At 49.7% G+C, this 26,139-nt stretch overlaps 1 protein-coding gene across 1 annotated transcript in view; it reads left to right on the top strand.

Moving 5' to 3' along the window:
* SLIT1 (slit guidance ligand 1) overlaps positions 1–26,139 on the top strand; it is a 164,214-nt gene that overhangs the window by 24,435 nt on the left and 113,640 nt on the right. The window contains exons 3-4 of the mRNA XM_082722141.1: positions 98–169; positions 5,594–5,665. Coding sequence (XP_082578267.1) covers positions 98–169; positions 5,594–5,665 — 144 coding nt within the window. The remainder of the gene's footprint in view (positions 1–97; positions 170–5,593; positions 5,666–26,139) is intronic.

Here is a 26,139-nt window from a genome sequence, read left to right as displayed (position 1 = left end):
CCTGGGACCCTGCTCCCATTTCACTGCCGGCTGCCGGCTGCTGCTGAGAGGCCCCATCCAGCATCCTCCAGCTGTCCTTGTGTCTTTGCTTCCGCAGGCAGCTGATGGAGAACCAGATTGGAGTGGTGGAGCGGGGGGCTTTTGACGACATGAAGGAGCTGGAGAGGCTGTGAGTATCCACGGGTGCAGGCTGAGGGTGGCGGGGTGGCACTGAGGGGACAGGACGGCCGAGCCCAGCAGCGAGGACAGGGTGCGGGGAGAGCCTGGCGTGCCCCCCTCCACCCCACCGCCTCCTGCTGGCTGATGGGCGCCAGGGGCAGCCACAGCTAGGGAAGTGGTCACAGCGTCATCACGAGGTGACAGTGAGGACGTGGCTGGAGGGTGTCTGCACCCCACACTCTAAATGCCAGTCTCTTTGTTGTCTTTCCCTGATAATGCATTGTGGCAAAGACCCCACGCAGTACAGAGGAAGTGAAATTGCCTCCTCTAATCTCAGAGCCCAGGCGTGACCACTGTCTGTGCTTCTGTGTGTGTGCAGTGGGGAAGAATGGGTATGCCAAGGGGACTGTCAGGGAGACCCAGCGGCCACCTGAGAAGCTGGGTTTTGGACATTCAGGGCCACAGCACAGACACTGGAAGGTGATGTTTCTGACTTACATGTTGTCTCTAAACCCAGGGGTTTTGCATTTGAGAGTGGGTCTTGATCAAGTTTTGCATTTCAGGTTGGCAAAAATGAAAAAAAAAAAAAAAAAGGATTGTGGTATGAATGAGGTGGGAGAGGGACACCCATTCACTGGGGTCACTGGTCTCACTGTTCTGCTTTGGTTTGGCTCTCAAGAGGTGTCAAGAGTCCTAGAGTTCATGCCCTCTGAACCAGAAAGTCCATTTTACTTTAAGGCAGTTATCAGAGATGTGGCTAAAAAATGTATATATCCAGGATATTTTTTGCACATCTCTTAAACACAGCAACAAAAAAATGGAGAAAGCCATTCTGGTGGAGACATGGGTTATCAAGTCACATTTTTGAAGAATAGTTAAGGCCATTGGAATGTGCTCACAATATAATATTAAATGAAAAAGGCAGGAAGTGATGTTTATGTAAATCACATCAACTTCTGTGTATATAGAACACAGGAGGAGGAAAGTAATTGGAAAGATTAACCCCCATTGCACTGAGTGGTGGGATATCAGGTAACTTTAATTTTACTCTTTGTGCTTATCGTTTTTATGGATTTTCTTACAATGAGTTTATAATTATAACTATAGCTACAGTTGATTGCCTTATTCTGTGCCAGACACCAAGATAAGCTCTTTGCCCTACAATATCTCATTTAATCCTTAAAACAACGCTGTGGTCAGTGGTATTTTACAGAAGAGAAACAGAAGGGCACTGAAGTTAAGGCACTTGCATTATTAAGCGATTAAGAGGGGATTAGAACCCAGATCATTTTGCCTCCAAAGCCTGAGCTCTTAACGACTATGACCTTATACCTCACTTTTCTCTTTCACTTCAAAGAAAGTAGGGTATTAAACAAAGGGAGAAGACTATGGTTGTCGCCTTGCCTTCCTGCAGCCTGGAAGAAAATCAGGGCATGTCTTCTGCGTTCTTCACCCAGGCCCCAGAGTGAGCGATAAGGGGCCTGCCGTGAGAACAGAGGACTGGAGCTGTTTGTTTTCTTCCAAAGGCTCAGGACAAAGTACACATTCTTGACCGGGCTGTGAGGGCCTGATTGGGACCCGGACCGAACCCGCTCCTGCAGCTTCAGCTCTGGGTGCTGGAGGAGGAAAGGTGTGGGCGGTGGTGGGGGGGGGTTGTCAACACCCGTTGGGGGTGCCCGCCTCATGTCTGCCGCTGCCTTTGGGAGGGGGCAGGGCCCTCCTTTTTGAGTCCAGACTTGTCACTGCAGACTTTGTCCCTTCTGTCCTGCTCCTATACCTTCCTTCCTGTGCAGGTGCCCCACAAGTTCCCAGCAGGTGGTTCTTCTTGAGGGGTGTGACCGCTGTGTCCTGGGGGGTTGTCACCGAGGCCGGCCAGCACCCTCTCCTCTGACTTGCTGGAGACCAGTGGTGGATCCACTAATCCTACATGTTGCGTAAAGCGGGCAGGCATACACACTGCACGTACTCTAAACGTTCCCTTTTGAGCACAGACATGGAAATGTGCATTTATCGACCCTCTTCCCCACCCCCCCCCCAGGCTTTTCTTCTCAGTATGAGACTGGAGTTCTGTATTGCTTCTGTCACCTACACTACACACAAGTGATTTGCTTATGATTTTTGGTTTCTTTAAGGTAGAGGGACATGTTTATTTTTTTAAAGATTTTTAAAAATTTTTTTATTTATTTGACAGAGAGAGATCACAAGTCGGCAGAGAGGGAGGTAGAGAGAGAGGGGGAAGCAGGCTCCCCGCTGAGCAGAGAGCCCGATGTGGGGCTTGATCCTATGACCCGAGCCGAAGGCAGAGGCTTTAACCCACTGAGCCACCCAGGCACCCCATGTAGAGGGAGATGTTTAAAATGCCCTTAGAAGCAATCTGGATTAAGAATTCTGAATTCCGGGGCACCTGGGTGGCTCAGTGGGTTAAAGCCTCTGCCTTTGGCCCAGGTCATGATCTGTGGGTCCTGGGATCGAGCCCCGCATAGGGCTCTCTGCTCAGCAGGGAGCCTGCTTCCTCCTCTCTCTGCCTGCCTCTCTGCCTACTTGTAATCTCTGTCTGTCAAATAAATAAATAAAATCTTAAAAAAAAAAAAAAAAGAATTCCTAATTCCTTTTTAAAAAATTTTTTTTAAGATTCTATTTATTTATTTGAGAGAGAGATAGCACAAGCAGGGGAGAGGGAGAAGCAGACTCCACTCTGAGCAGGGAGCCCGATCCAGGGCTCAAACCCAGGACCCACAGATCATGACCTGAGCCAAAGGCAGATGCTTAACCGACTGAGCTGCCCAGGTGCCCCCGAGTTTTTTGGTGACCCTCCTGTCCTTGGCCCAGTGTTTTACTTAATTCAACAGCCCTTCAACAAACAGCTTTTGGTTTATTGACATTCTCAAAAGCCTCCAATTTGGTTTTGCTAGAGATGACTCTTCACATGAGTATTCTGTTCTCCTCTGTCACAGTTAATTACCTTGTAAAATTATAAGCGCCTCTGGTGTAGGTAGGTTTGGGAACAGACATTCTGGTTCTTGTAAGCAGTTCCTGTAGGCCCGAGTACAGAGGTGGAAGTGTGCCGTCGTGCTGGCCGTGGGGGTGGGCGTGCCATGGGCACGGAGCGGGAGTGGCACTCTCAGCCGCCCTGCGCTGGCCGTGGGGGGCTGCTGTGAATTGTGGGGGAAAAGCGCTCTTCAGAACCCGGCTCTCGTACGTGGCCGTGACGAGGGTGAGTCACTCACCTCTGGGCATCCCGGCTTCCTCAGCAATCACAGAGACAGCTCAGTGGACTCGGTTAACATCCTGAGCACCTATTAAGAGCCAAGCCATATGGCAAGACGGTAGAGGTAAAAATTTCCCGCAGGTTGTTGAGAGAAAGAAACGGGAGGGTAGGTGTGTGAATGTGAGCCCTTGTTGTCATGCTTGAGAGAAAGACACCCACCTGTGAGTTCTGCTTTCCCTCCGATGGAGAGGTAGTGCCCCTACAGCACTCGTCTCTGTGCCTGGCACATGCAGAGGGCTAAGGACCGGTCACCACTACTGCCGTCTGTTCTTAGCTACCTGCCCCTCCTTCACAATGCTCGGGCCCTCCTTTGGTCTTCTTTGATTTTCTACTTTATACTGGCTCTTGAATTTTTTTCCCCTCTCCAGTGTTTGCAGAAATTGAAGCTGGAAAAATGAGAAAGTCTTGGGGGAAAACAAAACAAAACAAAAACCCATGATTCCCAGGCAGTGTAAATACAGAATTAATTTACTGGACAAGGTTAAGGAACTTGGGGTAATCTGATGTCCACTCCTGTGCTTTAAGGATTCTGCTGGTGGTCTTTTTTTTTTTTTTTTTCCCCAAGGCAGTGATGTGTTTCCCTAGGAGCCTGACCCTTTGAGTAAACTTCTTCCAGCTGGTCTCCTTGTCTGCACCGTGCTGGAAAACGATGCTTTTCTCACATATCAGATGAAGGGTGACCTCCTAGGAGATAACCACAGGCCAGTTACTATTGGCCACAAACAATTATGTTTCTTCCTCCCTCCCAGCACAAGAAAGCTTTTGCCGAGTTGGTTTATCCTCGTCCAGTGGTGTTAAAGGACACAGTTGTGCGAGATCTGAACTGTGCTATAGTCTGTAGGGCCGAGGCTGGGTTTTATTTTTTTAATTTTTAAAAAGATTTTATTTATTTATTTGACAGACAGAGATCACAAGTAAGCAGAGAGGCAGGCAGAGAGAGAGAGGAGGAAGCAGGCTCCCTGCTGAGCAGAGAGCCCGATGTGGGACTCGATCCCAGGACCCTGGGATCATGACCTGGGCCAAAGGCAGAGGCTTTCACCCACTGAGCCACCCAGGCACCCCAAGGTTGGGTTTTACACCAGAGCTTCTCCAGCCCTCAGGAGTGCCTGGATCGCTTGGGGATCCTGCTGAAATGGAGTCTGACTCCACTGGTCTAGGGGAGAGGCTGCGATATCGCCGCTCTTAGCAACTCCCAGGCAAAGCCCCTGCAGATGCCCGTGGACCACAGCGTGAGCACCAAGCTTCCATACTTGCAGGGGTCCCACCCCCGGTGGGCGGGAGTTCCGTTTTACCGTGTCCAAGAACGAGCTGCTGACGTGTGGTTAGGTGTGGCTGCTTTCCTAGGACGAGACTGGGTTCTTTCCACATTGTATCTTCCCATCCAGGTCACATTGCAGAACCAGGCTTCCCACTCCTGTCTGTGTGTATAAAACTGAGTAGTTGTTCCGTCCCCCAGTCTAGCAATTAGAAACGATGGACATACCAGTCATTAAAATTAAAGGGGTTGTTCTATTGTCTGATGTGGAGAGACATCTGCAGATGGTTGGGTGAGGAAAATGCAGGTGGCCGAATCCGTTTTCTTCTATTATTTGACGTTTGTAAAGAATTAAGCATGCATTTTCATAAATAATAAAAAAAATCAATAGCACTCTTTTCATTTTGAGAAAAAGACCTAAAGCAAATAATAAAAGAAAGTTAAGTTGCCCCTGAGTTAAATGTGGGTGAAAGCAAGGAAGAATCAGAACCGTGGGGCTAGTCCCACCCCTGCTCCCGTTTCAAGTGGAGTCCGGTGTTCCAGCTCACAAAGCCAGCATAGTATTTCAGTCAGTGCCTTATGAATTACAACGGGTGTTGCGCATGTAACGTGATAACGAGAGGAGCTTGGGTAGAAATCCCGGGAGGGGTCGACTGCCCACCACACATCGGGTCCTTGGCGGGGAGCTTCCCCGGTGCTCAGTGCCCATCCTCCCCAAGTGTCGATGCCGAACTCCCACTCATAGAAACCGAGGCCCAGGGAAGCTCATTTTCCTGGGGGTAACAACACAGCGACCCTCTTCGGATTTGGACCCCACGCCCTCCCACTCTGAACCCAGGGCTTTCTGAAAAGTTTTTGTGTTTCCTGGACTGCAAGGCACCTTCCAACCCTTCCTTTCTTCTCTCTTTTAGACGACTGAACCGGAACCAGCTGCACATGTTACCAGAACTGCTGTTCCAGAATAACCAGGCTCTGTCGAGGCTGTGAGTGATGCGGCGACTGATGCTCTGGCTGTGGTCTTGTCCCTCACCCCGTGGGAAGGGCCGTGTCTGGCCAGGCCTTCCTGTAGGAAGGTGCTTCGCGGGGCGTTTCTCAGTGGTCATGCCCGCTGGGATCCAAGGCTCATTCAGTTCTCTGTGCTGCCTTTGACAGTGCGGGTGTGAGAATGTTCTTGGGAGGGGGTTCTTGTCAGCCATGATGCCAGAGGCTTTCCAGCCCGCACATCTGTCTCAGCCTTTGGTGTTCTGCCTTGGGTTGAATATTGATTCATTCAATGAAGCCCTTCTTAGACCTCTTTCTATTATCAGATTGGAGTCACGAGATCGGGAAGCTTATCAACCATGGCATAAGGTCATACTTTTATTTGCTGTAAATGTACTTCTTTCAAGCTTCAAGGGTAGTGTCTAATTCTGCTGCTCTATGGTTTGTTAAATGTGGCTGTGATTGTTCTACCATTTATTCCATTTTGGGCGTCTTGCTTTGGGCAGGACTTTAGAGATTCCCTAAGGAATCTCCTTTGCTGTTCCTTAGCATGGGGTCCTTCATTCTTTGCTTGGCTACCTCTAATGATGGAGAGTTCACTCCCTCTCCAGATAGTCAGTTACATTAATGGACAGATCTGCATATTAGAAATATTAAGTTTGAGCCCTAAATCTGTTTCCCAACAATTTACGTTTTTCTTAGCTTTGCTTTCTGTAAGCATGTAGAACAACTGTGTACTCTTGTTAGAGTTAAAAAAAAAACCCAACACATTTATTTATTATTTATGCCAGAGAGAGAGCGAGTGTGTGGGGGGGTGGAAGGGGCTTAGGGAGAGGGAGAGAGAATCCCAAGAAGATTCCATACCGAGCTCAGAGCCCAGTCCCACAACCCTGTGATCATGACCTGAGCTGAGACCAGGAGTCAGACACTTAACTGACTGCGCTACCCAGGGGCCCCTCTTGTTAGATTTTTGAAGGGCTGTCTGGATTATGAATTTTGACTTGGGAGGTTTTTGAGTCCTTTTAGTTGTTGCCATTTACAACCTGAAAGACCACTGGTTGGGACCTTCAGTGTGGCCAGCCGAGCACTGTGTGCATGGTAGTGAGCCTGCTGGTCTTGCCTGGAAAAGCTTGTAGGGCAGCACAAAGGTGGAGGAAGGGGCAGCAAGTGACTTTGACAGGCCTGAGGCTGTGGGGCTGGGAGGGAGACGGTACCCCAGTACTGCCCGAGTGCTGATAACATGATTGTGGGTTCCTGGAATCTGGATTCAGCACAGCCAGTTCTTTGCACATGTGTCACGATTTCCAGAGCTCTTGATGAGCCTAGTGGTCCCCAGATAGCCCCTGTGTCCTTGGACCCGCCTTCAAGTTTTGTCTTGAAGTTGGAAAGGGGAAGTGACCTTCTCAGGCTCAGAATTCAAGTCCCTTTTGGACTCCCCGCTCAGTGCTCTTCATGGTTTCGTATTTTACTGAAGAAAAAGTACTTCTGTGCTTTAACAAATTTAAATGACTGGATTTTATGTGTAAAGGCTGACACTAGGAACTCCACTCAAGGAGTGGAAAAGCCACTGAAGAGGACAGGAGTCTGCCTCACTCCTGCTCTTGGCACCCTATGGCGCTGGGAACCAGGGGAGGCAGTGGCCTCTAGAAACATCGGATGTTCTCACACTTGTGACCTGGGGCTGGCTCTCCTGGGGAGGGGGCCAGTCAGCAGCCAACAGAGGGACTTCCAGGAGAAGGGCACGCCTGAGAGAAGGCTTGGTGGTTCTTTGGGGAGTATTTCCAGGCTCTAGAGCCAGAACATTTCCCCAGTCCTACTGCTTTTTCCTTTTAGGCAATGGGTCCCTAACTCTTGGCAGGAGATGTTTCTTATCCAGGAGCATAGCCTGACCTGGTGGAGGGAAACTATTTTCTTTAGCTCTCCTGTTAATATTTCTGGAGCTCGGCTGTAGGGACAAGTGTGGCAGCCCGCAGGACTTTGGGGAGGACTCCTGTGCAGTGCCCCTGCTCAGGTCAGGCTGGGACTTGAGTTTAGGGCTGGGCCCAACCTGTTTTAGTGCCACCGGACGCTGCTCCAAGTCAGGCCATCTCAAAAGTGCACGTCCTGGGGGAAATGGTTAAACAGACCCTTTTATTGATCTGGTTGTTTGTTCTTGGGTTTTTTTACCTTTGTTGTTGTGCTGAGGAAGGATGCAGGAACACCGGGTGCTCAAAGATTTATTTGCTGATATTCTTTGTCACAACTGCACCCTCAATCTATTGACTTGAGCATCCGGCATTGCAAACGTCTCTGGTAACTGTCGCAGTCTGCTTGGTCTGGCCGAGGAACGCTTGGACACTCTGGGCTCTGGAAACAGAAACCCCCACAGGCTGGTGATGGGAATGGTGGTGGGGAGTTGCGAGGGCACAACCAGCAGACTTACACGTTCCCAGGACAGGAAGTGAAGTATTGCTGGGACCAGGCGGAGAGGTGAAGGGTGTTTCTATTTTTTTCTGAATATCTCATTATTTTCCTGCTTCTCCCTGCAGACCAGTGTCCTGGGCTTATGGGCAGCATCTCAGTTCCGCCATGACTTTGCTTAGCCCCAGTGCTGACTCCCCTCGTACTTCCTGTGGCCTTGGAGTTAATCCCCGTGTTTCAGGTCCCAACTCCAGATTTCTGGGAAAAGAATCTGATTGGCTCACCTTTGGTCTTCAGGTCATTCCTGGGCCAGGGAGGTGGGTTGGGGGTTTGTGGGATCGCCTGGTGCTGTCTTACTGGGGAGCCCACTCCTCTAGGAACTGGAGGGGGGCCACATTCCCTTAGGAGGCAGGGCCTGGTGGTTCTGTTGACCTCCCCTCTGCTTTGAGGGATCCATTGCTAATCCTTCCCACCTGGAGCAAATCATGGGCTTTTAGCAGAGGCCATTATGCTAAGTCAGCATGAAGCAGGTTTGAGAGAGACCAAATGTGTAGGTGAGGTGCTCACAGAGTGGGTCAGACAGCACAGTCCATATTTGGGTTGACTTTGTGTGTGGGGCTGTCAGGGGCTAAAATCATGGTACTGGCTACTCTTCAGGAATATTTCCCCTTTGTTGGTTTGGTCTGTCCATTGTGTTCCATATGTGGGACCTGAGGCCCAGAGATGTGACTTGCCTTGGACCACAGAGAGGTTTGGTGATGGGGCTGGAATTAGATACCAGACCTTCAGGATCTTTCCTGAAATCTCACATTTAGGGATCTAGCCTAAGGAAATAATAAAACATGAGCACAAACACGTTCATTGCAGCATGATTTAAAATTTTGAAATGTAGGATATTTCTTTTTTTTTTTTTTTTTTTAAGATTTTATTTATTTATTAGACAGAGAGAGAGATAGTATGAGCATGGAGGAGAGGGAGAGGGAGAAAGCAGGCTCTCTGCTTAGGGAGGCTGATGTAGGGTTCAATCCCAGCACCCTGAGTTCAAGACCTGAGCTGAAGGCAGACACATAACCGACTGAGCCAGGTGCCCTGAAATGTAGAATATTCCTTTATTGAAATATAGAATATTGAATATTGAAATGTATGTTCAGTGTTGGGGCAACAGTTCAGTAAATTATGATATAGCTACTTGAGGAAATATTTATATCACCGTCAAATGTGGTCTTTATGGAGGATGTAGAGTATTGTAGACAAATGTTTGCATTACCAAAAACCAGGATGCAAAACTGTACTGATGATAAAATCACTAAATAAATCACTGTAAAGAAGGCATGGAAAAAGACCCTAAAATGCCAACAGGGGTTGTCTCTGGGTGACTTATTTCTTTTCTGGTTTTCCCACATGTTCTGTAGGAAGCATGTGTGACTTTTATGGTAGGAGACCTCCCAGCTTTTACAAGTGCTGGAAAGCCTCTGTGGTTGGAGTTAAAATGAGTGCTGGCCATGTGATGTTGGAGGGCTTCCTCCAACCCCGGGGAAACCTGCTTTGCTCTTTTGTCAGATAAAGAGAATTCTGGCTACCTTGTAGGCTGTTGCGGGGATTGGAGAAAGATGTGACCTACTCTTGTGGCAGGTGTAAACTTTGTGGCCAGTGATAGATGCTCAGGGAATGTGGGATGAATCCACGTGAGGACTGGTTTGGCGGTGGCATCATGGTCTTCAAGTTGACCTCGCACTTGAGCATTTGTCCATCTGTCTGTTTTTGTGTAGAACCATCTCGTTCCATGGCAGGGATCTCTCCCAACAGGTTTAAATGTTTTTTTTTTTTTTTTCCTCCACAAGAGGCTGTGTTTCATGAGGCACACCTGCAGAGACACACCTAGGGGTTGTGGAGGGGGTGTGGTGTGCTTTCCTGCAGCCACGGGGCTGGTGGGGGGGGGGGTGACCTGGGACCGGCGTCACTCAGGCCCAGGAACTGCCAAAGGGAATGTGCCTTTTGTACTCTCGGGTACTTTCCTGGGCAAGCATGGAGCTGGTAGGTGATGTTGCCCTGAAATGTTTCTTAGGGCCCTGGAGTCACTTGTGTGCTCTTTGCTTTTTTGGGGAGACCCCCCCTTAAGGGTGGGCCCTGAGTTCCCGCTGAGCACCCTCACTCCCTGACCTCTTTAGAAGAGAGCACCCACCTACCCCTTGTCTGCGGGTAGAGGGAGTCGAAGCCCCTGCAGAAGTATGCCTATCCTGTGACATCTTCTTGCTGCCTGGGTCTCCCAAGACCGTCATGAAAGGTCTCAGGAACAACAGTTGTTACAGTAACTGTTAGGACAAATGGAAGGTCATTCTGTTCCAGGCTCATGGCGGGGGTGGGGGTGGGGGTGGGGAGGGGGACAATCTTCAAACATGATCTGATTTCGTCATCAGAACATCTCTGTGGTCAGCATTTCCCTCATTTGACAGATGCAGACATGTGAGCTCAGAGGGTTGGAGACATGCCCAGGGTGCTGAGTCAATTTCAAACCCTGGTCTCTCGGATGCTAAAGCTCATCCTTCCCTACTGGTCATCCACCTCCCTTTTCCATCCACCATCTCCTTACCACACATCCACTTCCTATTCTCGTCTACCGACTCACCTACCCACCCACCTACCTATCATCCAACCCCATCAATCTGTCACATACCCACCCCCCGCTCATATGCACTCCTACTTACCTATCTACAATACACCAGTCAACCCATCCATCTGCCCATCTATCTCTATTCCCTCTACCATCCCTCCTTCCACCCATTCTTCCATCGAACACACTCCCACCCCCCCTACTCCATCTGCTTTCCCATCGATTCTCCCACTCGCTTACCCACAACCATCACCATCCCCAGCCAGCGCTCCACCCAATCAATCTACCTATAATCCTACGCATCCCCTGCCCCTGCCCACCCATTCATTTAAAGGTTACTCAGGCCCTCCTGGGGGCAGGCGCTGTTCTAGGTGCTGAGAACACACGGAGGGGGCTGAGGGCAGAGGGCAGGCGCTGTCTCTCCGGGAGGGGAGGGTTATCATCAGCGCTTTCTTAGAGCGAGATCGAGATCGGCTTGTGTCTGACCAGCAGCAGGACGCAGTGGGTGGGGCGGACTCTCCCCTGGCTGGATCGCTGTCCCCTGCGGGGGCGGCTCCACTCTGGGGGCAGGTGGCCTGGGTTTGGGGCGTGCTTCATTCCCTGACAGTCAATCACAGGAGAAAATGGAGATGTTTTGTGGATGCGTACAGGGCTCAGGCACGCTTGAACCTCATGGCTCCTCTTATATCAGCAAAACCCTGTCTTCACGCGCGTTTGGGATGGAGAACAGTGAGGGTCAGACTCTGTGCCTCTGTCCTTCTGGATGTGGGGCGGGCTCTGTGCCGTGCCTTGCACTCCCTCCTCTCACTGGCTGCCTTCCCTTCCTCGTCCAGAAGCCACTTTCGGCAGCCCAGTTCCTCGGGGTTGCTTTTTAGCCTTGAAACCAATATGCGTCCGGACAAGATCAACCTTTTGTGTCTCTGCTGGACCTGGAAGGGGTGGGGGTGGGTGATTAAGGGCAGCCCAGGGCGCTTCTTTCCCCTTATTTATATCCCTGCTGTAAGGAGGAGCAGGATGGCTCATTAACAGGGCCCTGGTGTCTGGAGAGGCGTGGAGGTGATTTCCTGCAGGAGTCCTGTTGAAGAATGCCTGACCCCTCCGACCCCGTCTGGAGCTGGGTTTAATTAAACTGTCAGCACTGGTCAGAAGAACAAAGACTCCCTTCCAGTCCTGGTCCCCAGCCCCCATCGGAGGCGGGACGGCATTCTCTGCTGAAATGAAGAGCTGTTAAAAATGGATCTGTCTTGCCTCTGAGGGAAATTACCCGAAGCAGGAAGGTGACCTCGCTGTTGTGACATGTCCACTCCAGGCGGCAGGTCTGTGGAAAACTGAGCAAGCCATGCTGCCCAGGACCCTAGTTGCGGGATAAGGAGGGCTCCAGGGGCTGTCCCTCACGGGCTGGGGCCTCCTTCCTGCCAGAACCCCTGCCGTAAGGTGCTGTCCCTTACTCCCTAGGCTTCACGGTCCCCAGGAAGGACCTTCACGAGCTTTGTCTCATGAGATAGTAAGTCTGTGAGGTGATTCTGGCATTAGCGATGGATAGAAACTTCCTTGGTTAGACAGTTTGGGAAGTTCTGGGTCAAATAGGGCTCTTTGTAGAGGAACTGTTCAGCCTCTCTAACCTGCTGTGTGCCTTATGAAGCACACGTATGGGGGTGGGGGTGGGGGGGAGCGTGTCGTTGCCCAAACAAGATCTTACGAGCCTGTGGAGCTCTGACACAGTGAGGGGCAAGACCAGCTCAAACCTAGGTCCTTCTGACCCCAAACCCGTGCCCCTACCTCTCCCCGTTAGTGCTCTAATTAGTGCGAATGAGAGTTGTCTAGGGGAGTTTATTAAAATACAGGTTATCTTCAGAGACCCTGAGTTAGTTGCTTTGGAAGGGCCCAAGAATCTGCATTCTTTTTTTTTTTTTTTTTTTAAAGATTTTATTTATTTATTTTACAGAGAGAGAAATCACAAGTAGGCGGAGAGTCAGGCAGAGAGAGAGAGAGAAGCAGGCTCCCGCTGAGCAAAGAGCCCGATGCGGGGCTCTATCCCAGGACACCGAGATCATGACCTGAGCCGAAGGCAGCGGCTTAATCCACTGAGCCACCCAGGCGCCCCAAGAATCTGCATTCTTATCAAGCCCCTCTTTATCTGGTTCACACTTAGAGCAGCCTTGCTCTCGGCACACTTTGAAGAGCCTTAGGTAGACACTCCTCTATGGTCAGAGCCCCCTTTTGCCCCTGCCTGGCTGGGTTCTGCTGGGGGCAGGGGCATTCTAACAAAGGCCCTCCCGAGGGCAGACGCTTTGCCTCCTGCAGCCACACGGAGAACAATTTGGGGATTATGAGTTAGCAATTATGGAGCACTCTGAATTCTCAAAGTGCTTTCCAATCATTAAATCTGTGCCTGCTGTCAAGACTCAAGTGAAAAAGGCAAGCGTCCCACTGGGCTGGCCGGGAGCCTCTGCAGAAGAGGGCAGCCAGCCCGAGACTGACGTGCTGAGTGCCAGAGAGGGCTGATGCGCCCAGCATGGTTTAACGTCCTAAATGCAGAGCCGGCCGCTGGCTCTGACCCCGCAGCTTCAGAACCACACAGGCCTTCGCAAACACACACAGCCAGGGCCTAGAGGAGGGCTGGAGGGAAGAGCCGCCGATGGGTCAGACCCCAGGAGAATGCCCCGTGAAGACAGAGTGCTCTGCTGGGGACATTTTCCGGGGGCTCAAAGGAATGAAAGGCCCTCTCTTACAGCATTTACAAAAATCATCATGGAACGAGCTGAATCCATAAGCATCAAGAAGATTCTGAACAGAGAAGAGTGCACACAGGACGGGGCTATTGTGAATAACTTTTAGGAGAGTGAGAACTGTTTTTAAGCCATTTCAGAAATTATATAAATAATTTTGCCATGCCAATAAAGAAAGATATGTTTTTTAAGTTAAATAAGATATTTAAAAATACTTGAGCTATCATTCAAATATTTTTTTTAAAGATTTTATTTATTTATTTGACAAAGAGAGATCACAAATAGGCAGGGAGGCAGGCAGAGAGAGGAGGAAGTAGGCTCCCCGCTGAGCAGAGAGTCCGACGCAGGGCTCAATCCCAGGACTCTGGGATCATGACCTGAGCCGAAGGCAGAGGCTTTAATCCACTGATCCACCCAGGCGCCCCTCATTCAAATATTCTTTAAAATTAGTTTAATATCAAAGCAATATATAACTGTTACAATAACAGTAATTGCCATTTGTTAAGCTTTTGTGCACCGAACACTTTTTGTGAATTTTCTCATTTTAATTGTCAAAGTCCTATGCAACTATTATCCTGTTTTACAGTGGGGAGAACTGAGGTACAGAGAGGTGAAGTAATAGATTGTGTAGCTATTGTTGGCGGATCCAGGCTTTGAATGTGGGCCATACTTTAACCCTCGATGCTATCCTGCCTTTCGTGATAGGAAACAGAGAAATAGGAAGAGGAAAGAGATTGCTCAGGAGTCTTCTGGGGAGGCAAGAAGTTCTGAGTTGGGCGCCCGGGTGGCTCAGTCGGTTAAGTGTCTGACTTGAGTTCAGGTCATGATCTCAGGGTCCTGGCCGGGATCCAGTCCCCTGTGGGGCTTCCTGCTCAGCGGGGAGTCTGCTTCTCTCTCTGCTTCTCCCCCTGCTCGTGCTCTCTCTCTCTCAGATAAAATCAGATAAAATCTTAAAAAAAAAAAAGTTTTGACTCTGGTGTTGAAGGCTGTGGGAGACACGGATGGGTGGAGAGGATGGAGTTGGCCTCTGAGCAGGGACACCACAATCTAGAGTGTTGTGTGGATCTCAGCAGAAGGCAGTGTAGACGATCTCTGTTTCCTAGAGTGAAGAGTCTGGAAAGGGTTCTTATGAGCAGAGCAACTGAGTAGAGAGTAAATATGATCTTTCCTCAACACCCCATTGTCTCAATGAAGGCCCCCCTCGCCCCTCCCAATCTCTGTTCCTGAGACGCGAGGCACAGATGGGCCTTCATCCCTTCCTTGGCTTGCCTGAAATGCCACCTCCCGGTCACAGCTCCTCACGTCCCCCCTCCCCAGGCAGAACTGACTCTTGGCTCTTCAGAGCTTTCTATTTTGTTCCTTTATAACTTGTGTGTGTGTGTGTGTGTGTGTGTGTGTGTGTGTGTGTGTGTGTGTGTGTGTGTTAAAATAAACATAAACTAATACTTGCCATTTTAACCGTGTCTAAGTGCGCGGTTCAGTGACGTTAACGATATGCTCCTGTGTTGGGAGTCGGTGCTGTCTGTGCCCCCCGCTTCCTCGTCATCCCCAGCCCGCTGAACAGTAACTCCCCTTTCCTGGACCTCCGCCAGCCCTCGTCACCTCTCTTTTACTTTCCGTCTCCATGCATGTGCGTCTTCTGAGTTGATCACGCATGTGGAAGCAGACGACATTTGCCCGTGGGGGTGGCTTACTCACCCAGCCTGCTGTTCTCGGGGATGAAGGCCTGCCCGTTCTCGCTACCCCAGCACATGTGGCTTTAGCAGGGCCGGCAAGCCGTGTCTTTCTGGTGGCAGACATTGTCCCAAAGGCTATGGGAGAATGAATGGCTTCTGCTCTTTATAGGGGGCCCAGAATTTCCATTCTCTCTTCTCTGATCTTGGGGCCTGTGGTTTCACACTTGTGTGTCGTGTGTCAGCTTCATGGATTTGATAGACTCAGTCCTTGCTGGCCGATCTCTGTTCTACTTGACCAGTGGTTGACCTTGACCTGTGGCCCAGAAATATGAAGCCAGTTGATCAAGGGCCTAGTGATGGTTTGTAGGAGAAGTGAATTCTACTGAGGGTGGGCTGGATGGAGTCTCTGGAGAAGCAGGCAGGCGTATCCCTCTGCTTGAAATGGGGCGTGGAGAGTAGTTAAAGGGAGCCCCTGTTTCTGAGAGGCCATGAGAACTCGAGGGAGGAGGGAACCAAGGAGGAGGTGGAGATGGACTCGAGTCAGCAATAAACTGTCCCCAAGTGATGCCTGGCAGGGCTTGACTGATTCCATTTTTTGTTAGGTTGGGCCAGACAGACCCTTGCATGAGCTGCTGAGACCCTCCCCTCCATGGAACTCTGTGGCTTCGGTGGTTCTGTTTACTACTTGGGATTCTAGCCAGCTGCCCACAGGGCTTGAGAAGCTCAGAGAGGAAACCCTGGGGTTCCTCAAGCTCTTTGGAGTATGTGCAGTCAGGCCAAATGAGCTAACTCAATTATATTTTCTTTGATTTTTGGTTGGAATCATATATCAGTTTGGAGTAACACTGGCCACCTTTTGCTGAAAAGAAGATCCAACTGGCAGTTGATTAATTGGCTCTTGAGTAATAATAAAAATATGGAAAGATAGGGGCGCCTGGGTGGCTCAGTGAGTTAAACCCTCTGCCTTCGGCTTAGGTCATGATCTCAGGGTCCTGGGATTGAGCCCCACATCGGGCTCTCTGCTCAGCGGGGAGCCTGCTTCCTCCTCTCTCCCTCTGCCTGCCTCTCTGCCTGCTTGTGATCTGTCTGTCAAATAATAAATAAAATCTTTAAAAAATATGGAAAGAGATATTATTATTAAAGATATTTTATTACTATTATTTTTTAAAGATATTTTAAGGGCCCAGATATTTCAAATGTTTGGGGGGGTGTGAAGTAGAAGTAGCAAAAGGCATTCTTTTGGCAAATGGCTGGGAACCATTGGCTTATACGTTTGGACCTATTCCTATGCCCCACGCCCCACCACCCCATGCTGAAGGGCAAGGAGCCCCTGGTTGTTCTTCTCCGTGGTCAATGTGGCTTTGGCCCTAGTATTGATACGAAGCTTCTTGGCAGAGTTTCAGTCTTTGTCCCAGGACAGCTCTGGGTCTCTTGCTCTTGGTGGGGAGTGGGGTGAGTGGTACGGGGTCAGTAAAGGAGAGGCAGGGAGCTGATAAACCCATCCCAAATCTTTCCCAAATCTCTGGCTCTGTTCCCCATAATTCTGTGGGTTCCAGAGCTTTGCTGAAGAGATGCAGGCTTCAACCTGGCCAGTTTCGGGCACTGAGAAGTGAGCCGGCATGAGCAGACCCCGGTGTAGACCCTGGGTGAGAGAGTGGACTCTGGCCGGGGAAGGAGGAGGGTCAGAATTGGTCCTGATGAGAGCCAGGAAAGGTGTGCACTAACCTGAAAGGAAACGCTGGTCTTTTATGAAAAGTGGGCATCATGAAATGGACACTGTATATTCTTAGACCACTTAACACTTTGCAAAAAAACTTCTTAGCAAACCTCTTGGAGTTGGTATATGGCATATTTTTTCCACCTCTTAAGGAGGCAACTGGAGATTGGCTAACGGTTGCTGGCTCCCTGAGCTGATAAAGAGCACGGGCTCCCTCTCACCGTACTGCCTCGTGGATTTAATGAAGCTGCAACCACTTTTGCCTTTAAGGACTTTGACTTGTTTTGGGGATTTGTCCTCCCCCAGCAGGGACGTGTGAGGGGACACAGGCACAGCCACAGGCAGCTCTGCTCTCCTGTCTGGATTTGTTTCCTATGCTGCTGGGACAAACTGTCACAAACTCAGTGGCTTTGAACAACACAGATGTGTTATTACACAGCTCTGGAGGTCGGGAATCTGAAACAGGTCTCGATGTGAGGCTAAAGTCAAGGTGTGGGCAGAGTTGTGTTTCTTCCAGAGGCTGGGGGTGAATCTATTCCTTTTCTTTTCTAGCTTCTAGAGGTCAGGCACGTTCTTTGGCCAGTGGCTGCATCATTCTCTCCAACGACTTCAGCTGCCATGTCTCCCTGTCTCTCTTGAACCTTCTTTCCCTTGTAAGGCCCTTGTGATTACATGGGGTCCACCTGGATAAGCCAGGATAACCTCCCCGTCTCAAGATTTGTAACAATGCCATGTCTGCAAAACCCCTTTTGCCATGTAAGGCCACATTCGGGGGCCTTGGGGGGTAAGGACAAGGACAGCTTCGGGTGACATTATTCAGAATATTGCGCTGAGGCTTCCCTTTGGAGGACAGTATCTCTCAGTGACCAGAAGTGTGGCATAGCTCCTCCCTGCCTGGGATTATGGAATCATGGGCACGTACCATCGTAGTTCCAGAAGCTCTCCAGAGAAGTGCACCTCTGGGCAGTCTTCCTGGCCCTTCCAGGTCATGGTTAGGTTCATCAACATTGAGCCCTCTCTTTCCCTCTGATGATCATTTGGTTCCGATTAGCTGTGGGACTCTGGGTGAGTTACTTAACCTCTCTGCCTCTATTGCATCATCTGTAAAATGGGGAGGGGGATATTGTGAGAATTAGGGGTGTTTTGTACAGACCACCCAGTTCAAGTGCTGTGAATGCCATCATCACCCAAACCGTCATCCTGCAAGCAATGGAGGTGGTGGGTATGCATGACCCCTCCAACCATCTTACTTGGATGTAGAGAACGATCTGCTGTTCTAGAAGTCTTCTTGGGTTGCTTCAGGCAAGTGGGCTTCTCTGGCTCCCCTTTCCTCATGGCCTCAGCGGGAGGTTCCCGGCTAGGCTCGGTGCGAGTGTCCTGATTGCCTTCTTGCTTGTCTCCTTGGCTCAGAGCAGGGCCTGTTTCCGTTCCAGCACCTGTGCTCTCCATGTGGCCAGAGCTTCCCACCTCCCTCTGCATCTTGTCGAAACTCCCTCTGGGTCTGGCAGGCAGCTTAGCCTGTTGCCCGAGAGTTTTACTCACGCAGCCTCTTCTTTTCTCGGTTTTATAGGCTGAAAATGAGAGTGACTTCATACCAATGGAAGAATTATTTCTACAGCCTCTTTCTCTGAATGCCTTCCCCAGGAGCTCAGCTAACGGAGAGCGCTTTAGTAGATGAACTTGGCATGACTATCAACACGAATGATGATTCATGATGTTTAAATCTGTGATAGCGCAGGATTGAGGAGGGAAATGCTGGATACTGTTCAGTACCGTTTTCGTGAATTCTTAACCGGTGGTGATCTCTGCTTCATCTGCTCTTAAATTCCGTAACGTTGAGCCTCTTAGCATCAGCTGTTTGCCCAAGAACACACACGTGGCTTTGTTACTTTGGGATGTGAGGCCATCTTGGCCCCAGAAGTCCACAGGGGCCGTAGAGGTTGTCACATGCGAATGAAGGGCCGGATATTCCAGAAGTCTCCTCAGCTTTCACTGACGTATCTGTAGCTCGCTTCTGCTTCATTAAATTCAGGCTCTCATCTGCCCTTCCCAGTTCTAGTCTGTCCCGTCTTTTGTCAAATGTGGCTTAAAACAAAAACCAAAAAACCCACCGAAAAACTGTGACTAAAATCACATCATATAAGTTTTGCCAACTTTACCATGTTTACGTGTACAGCTCCGCAGTGGTAATTGCGTTTATACTGTTATGATGGGGAGCTCTGGAACTTTTGCATCCTGCGGGTCTGTACCCATTAGCCAAGTCCTCCATGCCCCTCCCCCCAGCCACCCGCAAGCACCATTCTGCTTTCTGTCTATGGATGTGACCACTCTGGAGGTCTCACAGGCACGGACTCGTGCGATGTCCATCTTTCTGTGACTGGCTCATTTCGCTCAGCTTCATGTCCTCAGGGCTCATCCATGCTCCCATGTGCGACAGGATTTCTGATTTTTCGGGCTGAAAGGTGTTCTGTCTCGTGTATCCACTCGTGTGTTGATGGACATTTTAGTTGTTTCCAGCCTTAGCCATTGTGAATAGAGCTGCAGTGAACACGGGTGCACAGATATCTCAAGATCCCGCTTTCCATTCTTTCGAGTATATTCCAGGAGTGGGATTGCTGGATCCTCTGGTAGTGCTGTTGTCAATTTTTTGAGGGGCAGATGCTGTTTTCTATAGAGATTTCACCAGTTTGCCAACACTTGTTATTTTCTGGTTTGTTTGTTTTTTTTTGTTTTTTGGGGGGGGTTTTGATAGTTGCCATTCTAGTGGGTGTGAGACAATAGATCATTGTGGGTTTGATTTGCATTCCCCTGATGATTAATGATGTCGAGTATCTTTCCGTATGCTTGCTGGCCACATGTATATCATTGTTGGAGAAATGTCTTTGTATTTAACCTTTCGTCAGATATATGGATTGCAAATGTTTTTTCCCATTCCATACATTTTCTTTTTGCTCAGTTGATTGTGTCCTTACAGGCACAGAAATTTTTGATGTAATCCCACATTTCTTTCTTTTTTTTTTTTTTTTAAAGATTTTATTTATTTATTTGACAGAGAGATCACAGTAGGAGAGAGGAAGGGAAGAGATCACAGAGAGAGGAAGGGAAGCAGGCTCTCCGCTGAGCAGAGAGCCCGATGCGGGACTCGATCCCAGGACCCTGAGATCATGACCTGAGCCGAAGGCAGCAGCTTAACCCACTGAGCCACCCAGGCGCCCCTTTGTAGTCCCACATTTCTGTTTTTGTTTTTCTTGTCTGTGCTTTTGGTGTTCTGTTGAAGAAATTGCCACGTACAATTTTGTGAAGCATTTCTCCTGTTTTTTTTTTTTTTTTTTTTCCCCGCCCTAGGAGTTTTAGGTCTTACATTTAAGTCTTCAATCCATTTAAAAAAAAATACTTTATTTATTTGAGAGAGAGTGAGGGAGAGAGAGCACAAGCAGGTTTAGGGCAGAGAAAGGGGGAGAAGCACACTCCCCGCTGAGCAGAGAGCCTGATGCAGGACTTGATCCCAGGACCCCAGGACCATGATCTGAGCAGAAGGCAGATCCTTAACCATCTGAGCCACCCAACCACCCCAGTCTTTGATCCATTTTGAGTTAATTTTTATATATGGTGAAAGATAAGGGCCTGACTTCATTCTTTTGTGTGTGGCTATCCAGTTTTCTGAGTACGATTTGATGAAGAGACTGTCCTTTCACCATTGGATGGTCTTGGCACCCTTGTTGAAGATCATTTGACCATACAAGTGAGGGTGTATTTCTGGGCTCTCCATTCTATTCCTTTGGTCTATTTGTCTGTCTTTATGCTAATACCACACCATTTGATCACTATGGCTTTATAATATGCTTTGAAATCAGGAAGTAAGAGTCCTTCAACTTTGTTCTTTTTCAAAATCACTTGGGGTCCAGTGATGGCTTTTTACTTGGAAGCACAAGGGACCTGTCACAACAGAAAAGAGGCTACAGAAACTTAGATCTCTGGATTCAAACGGGACAAAAGTCATTTGCTCCAGCCTCCACTTAAACACTTCAGTGATGGGGCGCTCACAAGACAGTGAGTCTTGTGGCGAGTAGCTCTGATGATTAGGAATTCTCACACTAACCTTGACCTGTTTTCCTGGCATGTTCACCCAGTGACCTTGGTGTTGCTCTCTAGAGTTCTACTCAGAGCAGGGATGTAGGTTTATCTTCATTATCTTCAAGGGACCGTGCAAGACTTGCATGAGAGGCTCTAGGTCTGAAGCTATCTTTAAGTGACAGTCTGTTATATAGAATCTTTCTAAAGTTCAGGGTGATTCTCAGAATCTTTGTTGGCCTCCTCGTTCTAACCCATTTTTCTCTCCTAGGACCTCCTCGTCTTCCTGGTCCTGTTTGAACTGGTCTGTTGGGTGGGCTACTCAGCAGCTCCCTTGAGAAGTTTAGGACCTTAGATGCTGGAAGCAGACATAATTTAACAAAGTAGGAACCTTTAGAGGGGCGTAATTTCCCTGTCTTCCTCTCAGGAAGCCAGCCCTTACCAGACCTTCCTGTCTGTAATCAGGGTTTCTTGGCAAGGAGGTGGGGGTACCAGAGGGCCGGAGAGAAAGTAGTCTGAGGGGGCCTGGGGACTTCTTGGCAGAGTGTGACAGAAACGAGCATTGGATTGAGAGCCAGGACGCTTGTGTTCTAGATCTGGGTCTGTCCCCCTCTGGCTGTGACACCTTGGACAAGTCATCAGCATCTCTGCACACTGCTGTTTGTCATGTTTATTAATGGACTGAGTGAGCACACTGAAGGGATGTTCAGCAGATGTGCTGGTGGCACAAAACAGCAAAGGGACAAGCGTTGTAGCCAAGGCGACAGAAGACTAAAAAAAGAACTCTATGAACGGGGCTGGAATCAATGAGGTGCAATTAAATACTGAGAAATATGAAGACAACTTTGAAAGTGCTAAAAGGGGGAGACCTGGTTTGGGAGCACTTGTTAGGAAAAGGGCCTGTGACTTTAAGATGAGGATGAGCTGAGTGTGGGAAGGTGGCTGTACGAGGGAATGTGGTCACAGGCTGAATTAATGGAGGCAAGGTGTCCTCTCTGGGGGAGGGGATAGACCTGTTCTAGTCTGTGCTGATGCACACATGTGGAGAATGGGACCCGTACTGGAATCTGGGTTGTGTAATGGACAGCTGCAGGGAGAACACCACATGTGTTCTGGACAAGGTTGGCTAACACTGGGAGCCTCTGGAAAACATTTCACGGGAGATGTAGTCAAGCAGCCTGAGGCTATTTGGTGTGAAGAAAACAAATGTAGAGGAACTCAGAGCAATTTTCTAATCTATCTGGGATGTCCTGAGAACAAGGGAGCTGACTGGTTGCAGAAGCAGAAGTGGGTCCAGTGTGTGGAAGGCGGGCAAGTGGATTTTGTTCTGGGCAAGGCAGGCTTGTCAAGAGCTGGCTGCAGACGGCTGGGCGACTCTGCTTTCTGCCTCATCCCTGGAAGAGTTTGAGGGAGAGTGGAATTGGCCTCTGCTAGGACCATGTGCCCAAGATGCCGTGAGCCTGGGTTTCGCAGTCGCGGCGGCTTGTGGATCTAGGGCCCTCGAACCAGCTTCACGGGGGTGGCCAGTGAGCGGGGGAGTGGCTGGCTCCAAGGGGTGCTTGGACAGGTGATCTGCTCGCAGACACGAAACTGGCCAGCGGCGGAGGCCTGGGAGTCTCCTAGCCTGAGCCTCGGTGCTGGAGGCCATCCTTCGCAGCAAAGGGTTTCCAGCAAATTCCGTAACAGAATATTTACCAGACCTCGGGTTCTAGCTGGCCCATATGTTGTAGTCAGTCCTGGCACAATACCTTTACCGCTTTGGAAACGGTATTGCCCTGTGAGAAGTCACAGAAAGGTTGCCCTCAGGAAGAGTCTGGTCCTGGAGGTGCTCAGAGGAGCCACACTCCTGGTCCCCTCTGCCCAGCCAGATGAGCAGTGACTCATTCCCCCCTTTGAAGTCGGTGTGCTATCTCCAGAGCCCTGGTGTTTGCACCCTCTGCTCCTTCAACAAAGGCCCTTCTGTCAGCAGATCTCAGGGGCCAAGCAGGGAAGGGTCAGAAAAGGACGGTATTGACTGAATACCAATAAGGAGGGGAAGTGTGTTCATGGAGGATGAGGGGCGCCAGGCAACTGGGGGCAGGGGGTGGGGTGGGGGGCTTGTGCTGTGCAAACAGAGCCAGAATGCCCTTTGGTGGGTTTGTTTTACTCAAGGCCTTGGGGCAGGGGTGGCGGGGGAGGGGCGGGGAGCGAGGGAGGGAACAGTTCCCGATGCTCAGCCCCCGGCTGGGGAGGGGCCCGCCTGAGCGCCTCGAGCTAACAAAGAGGCAGTGTGGGCTGGTGACAGTTAGGGGAAAACAAGGGGCAACTAATGGGGTAGTAATGGCTGGGGAGGAACCTGGGAAAAGCTGGTACAAGGAGAGCTGGCCCATAAATTCTGGTGGCGTGACATCCCCCTTGGCAGGGGGACAGGGGCCACTCTTTCCCCTCCCCAGTGCCAACGCCAGAGATGTTCCTGCTCCCAGGGAGGAGGCCATAGTGAGGGATGGCTGGGAGGGGCCCAGCGAGCTGGGGTTTCATGGCCCAAGGGGGCCTTGGGAAAGGATGGACAGGAAGGGAAGAGTGTTCCCTGCGGAAGCCCAGGCCCCAGGCTGAGGGCCAGAAAAGAGTGCAAAGAAGAGAGGTCCGACGGCCACCTCTCCATGCGTGGTAGAGGGCGATGTACCCAGCCGAGGCTCCGCCCCGTATTGGTGCCACCCCAGGGCACCCACTTGTGGGTCCCCCAGGCAGACCCCCAGGAGTCCCCAGCTGGCCAGGGGGTGCCACAGGCCCTTGTCTTTGGCCGACCTCTGCTGTGGAGGAGGACCCAAGACATCAGGGCCCTAGTTCACCAGCCTCATAACTCTGCCCGTCATTTCTAGAAGAATCTTTTGGATGCGTCCGCTCTCAAGGAGGCTTTTGGAGGAAGCCATTTAGCAGTTGGTATTTGGACTTTTAGGGTCTCCCTGAGGTTCCCCCAAACAACCAGGGCCATCCCGGAGTCCTGAATGGTGGCTCACTGGTGGAGGTTTTAGTTCTTTGTCCGTCACACAGCAAGTAGTTTTCAATCACATTAATATTCTTTTACTAGAAAACAAAACTTTTTAGCAAGCAAATCAACTTTTTATCTATTTGTTTGGATGTGTGACCAGCTCTGCTCTTCATAACACTTAGGAAATGTAGAAGAAAGAAGAGAGGGCACTGGGTGGGGGGTGGGGGCGAATCTGCCCCAGGTGCGGGTCTGGGGCATTAGTAAACGGGCATCACGTCGAGAGCCTCCCCTCCTTGGTGCTCGGCTGTGGGTGGGAATCCTTAATGCAAGTCCTGCTCGATGTTTGCAAAGCAACAACTGGTTCTCGGCTCCTGAGTGCTTGGTCTTGCTGCCTGGCTGAGAGGCAACCCTCCTTTTGAGTGTCACTTTGCCCAGCATGGCAGTGGGGATTCTGGGTCTAGCTTTCCTGGATGGATGGATGGATAGATGGATGGATGGATAGATTCATTCACCCAAAGAACTTATTACAAATCTGCTGTGCACTGTGATTTGTTGGGCTTGAGGAATATCAGGGTGAATTATCTATGGTCTAGGGCTTGGCTGGAGCTTGGCTGTTGGTTCTGTGTTTGCACATCAGGGCCCTAGTTCACCAGCCCCAAAACTCTGCCCGTGGGCTTAGCTGTGAGAGTTTGATGGTCAGTTTGTAGCCTGGCTTTTTTCCTCTCAGTGCTCATGAAATGGAAAAGAAAGAAAGAAAGGAAGGAAGGAAGGAAGGAAGGAAGGAAGGAAGGAAGGAAGGAAGGAAGGAAGGTGAAAGAAAACTAATAGAAGTGAAAAATCATATTTCATGGGAACAAATGTACATGCATCAGTTATACCATTGTTCAGACATGAATTTCCCCACATTGTATTGAAATGTCACTACACCTGGGCATTTCCCATTTCCCTTCTTCTAAAGGCATCTGGAAGATACAACCCAGTTTCCTACAGTCATCAGCTCCACTGATAGGAAACAAAGGGTAAGAAATTATTGCTGATAGGTACTTACAGTAAACTGTGGAAGCAGAGGCTGGACCTCATTTATCGATGATTTTTAATAGCATCTTTCACAGCCAGCTGGACACAGCACAAGACCTCTGCTGTCCCTACGGGAAAGCTGTGGTCTTTTGAACATTGACCACAGACTGCAAATGGCTCGGTCCCCCAGGGTTCCCTGCAGGGGTGCGGCCCTTGCTGGTGAGCGCCATCTGTTGATGGCAGGGGTGCACGGGCACTGGTGACCCAGGGCCCCTGTGAGAAGCCCTATGTGGCTTCCGTTTGCATGTGTATATATCCTCTGGCTGCCAAAATAACCAGAGCTGGTGGTCAGACATAACGTGGAAGTTAGGAGTTTGGACTCTGGAATCCAACAGCCCTGTTGCTACCGAACGGAACTGGGCAAATTGCTTCAGCTTGTGTGGACTCCGTTTTCTCCCCTGAGAAAAGGGCATAATAAAGACATCTCAGATTGCTGAGCAGGAATTAAATAAGATGATGCCAAGGGTGGGGCTGGGATTCTGGCCCACATTCTGCGTGTGGTGAACCACCACGAAACACTGAGCTTGTATTTTCCTTCATAGTTAAGCCCTAGCTCCTTGCCCAGTAGGAAAAGAAGGAAAAGTCACATTTCCATTACCCAGTAATCAGCCTCTTATTATCATTTTATTTTTTTAAAAATTTATTTATTTATTTATTTGACAGAGATCACAAATAGGCAGGGAGGCAGGCAGAGAGAGGAGGAAGTAGGCTCCCCGCTGAGCAGAGAGTCCAACGCAGGGCTTGATCCCAGGACTCTGGGATCATGACCTGATCCAAAGGCAGAGGCTTTAACCCACTGAGCCACCCAGGCACCCTTATTATCATTTTATACCTAGAATTTGTCAGAGCAAAATTTTCCAAAGGTGTTTTATTGTTGTTGTCTATTTGTAATTTGCTTTTTTTTTTTTTTTTTCTCCCTAAACAAAGAAAACTGGGCAACCAAAGGTGGCTGAAATTCTGGAAATTCATTCTGGATGGTAAACATGTTGGAGTCTTTCAAGCAGGATGGCAGTGAGCCATGAAAACAGTCCCTCTCTCCAAAATGGTTCTGTTAATCACTAATGTTTCCTGACTGAGCTGTGTGGTAAAGAATTCCCTCTATTATTTAGGAGGAGAAAACCATTATTTTTAAAGAAATAAAATAGAAATGTGATGGTTTTTAATGCTGGCTCTGGGAACGGCAGCTTCACCAGCAAAATGGTTCCTTTTCCTTCTATGAGACTCCAC

The sequence above is a fragment of the Mustela nivalis genome (assembly GCF_964662115.1).
Source record: "Mustela nivalis genome assembly, chromosome: 2".
NCBI classification, from domain to species: Eukaryota; Metazoa; Chordata; class Mammalia; order Carnivora; family Mustelidae; genus Mustela; species Mustela nivalis.
The sequence above is the reverse complement of the archived record's forward strand: the minus strand, read 5'-3'. Positions and strand labels throughout refer to the sequence as shown.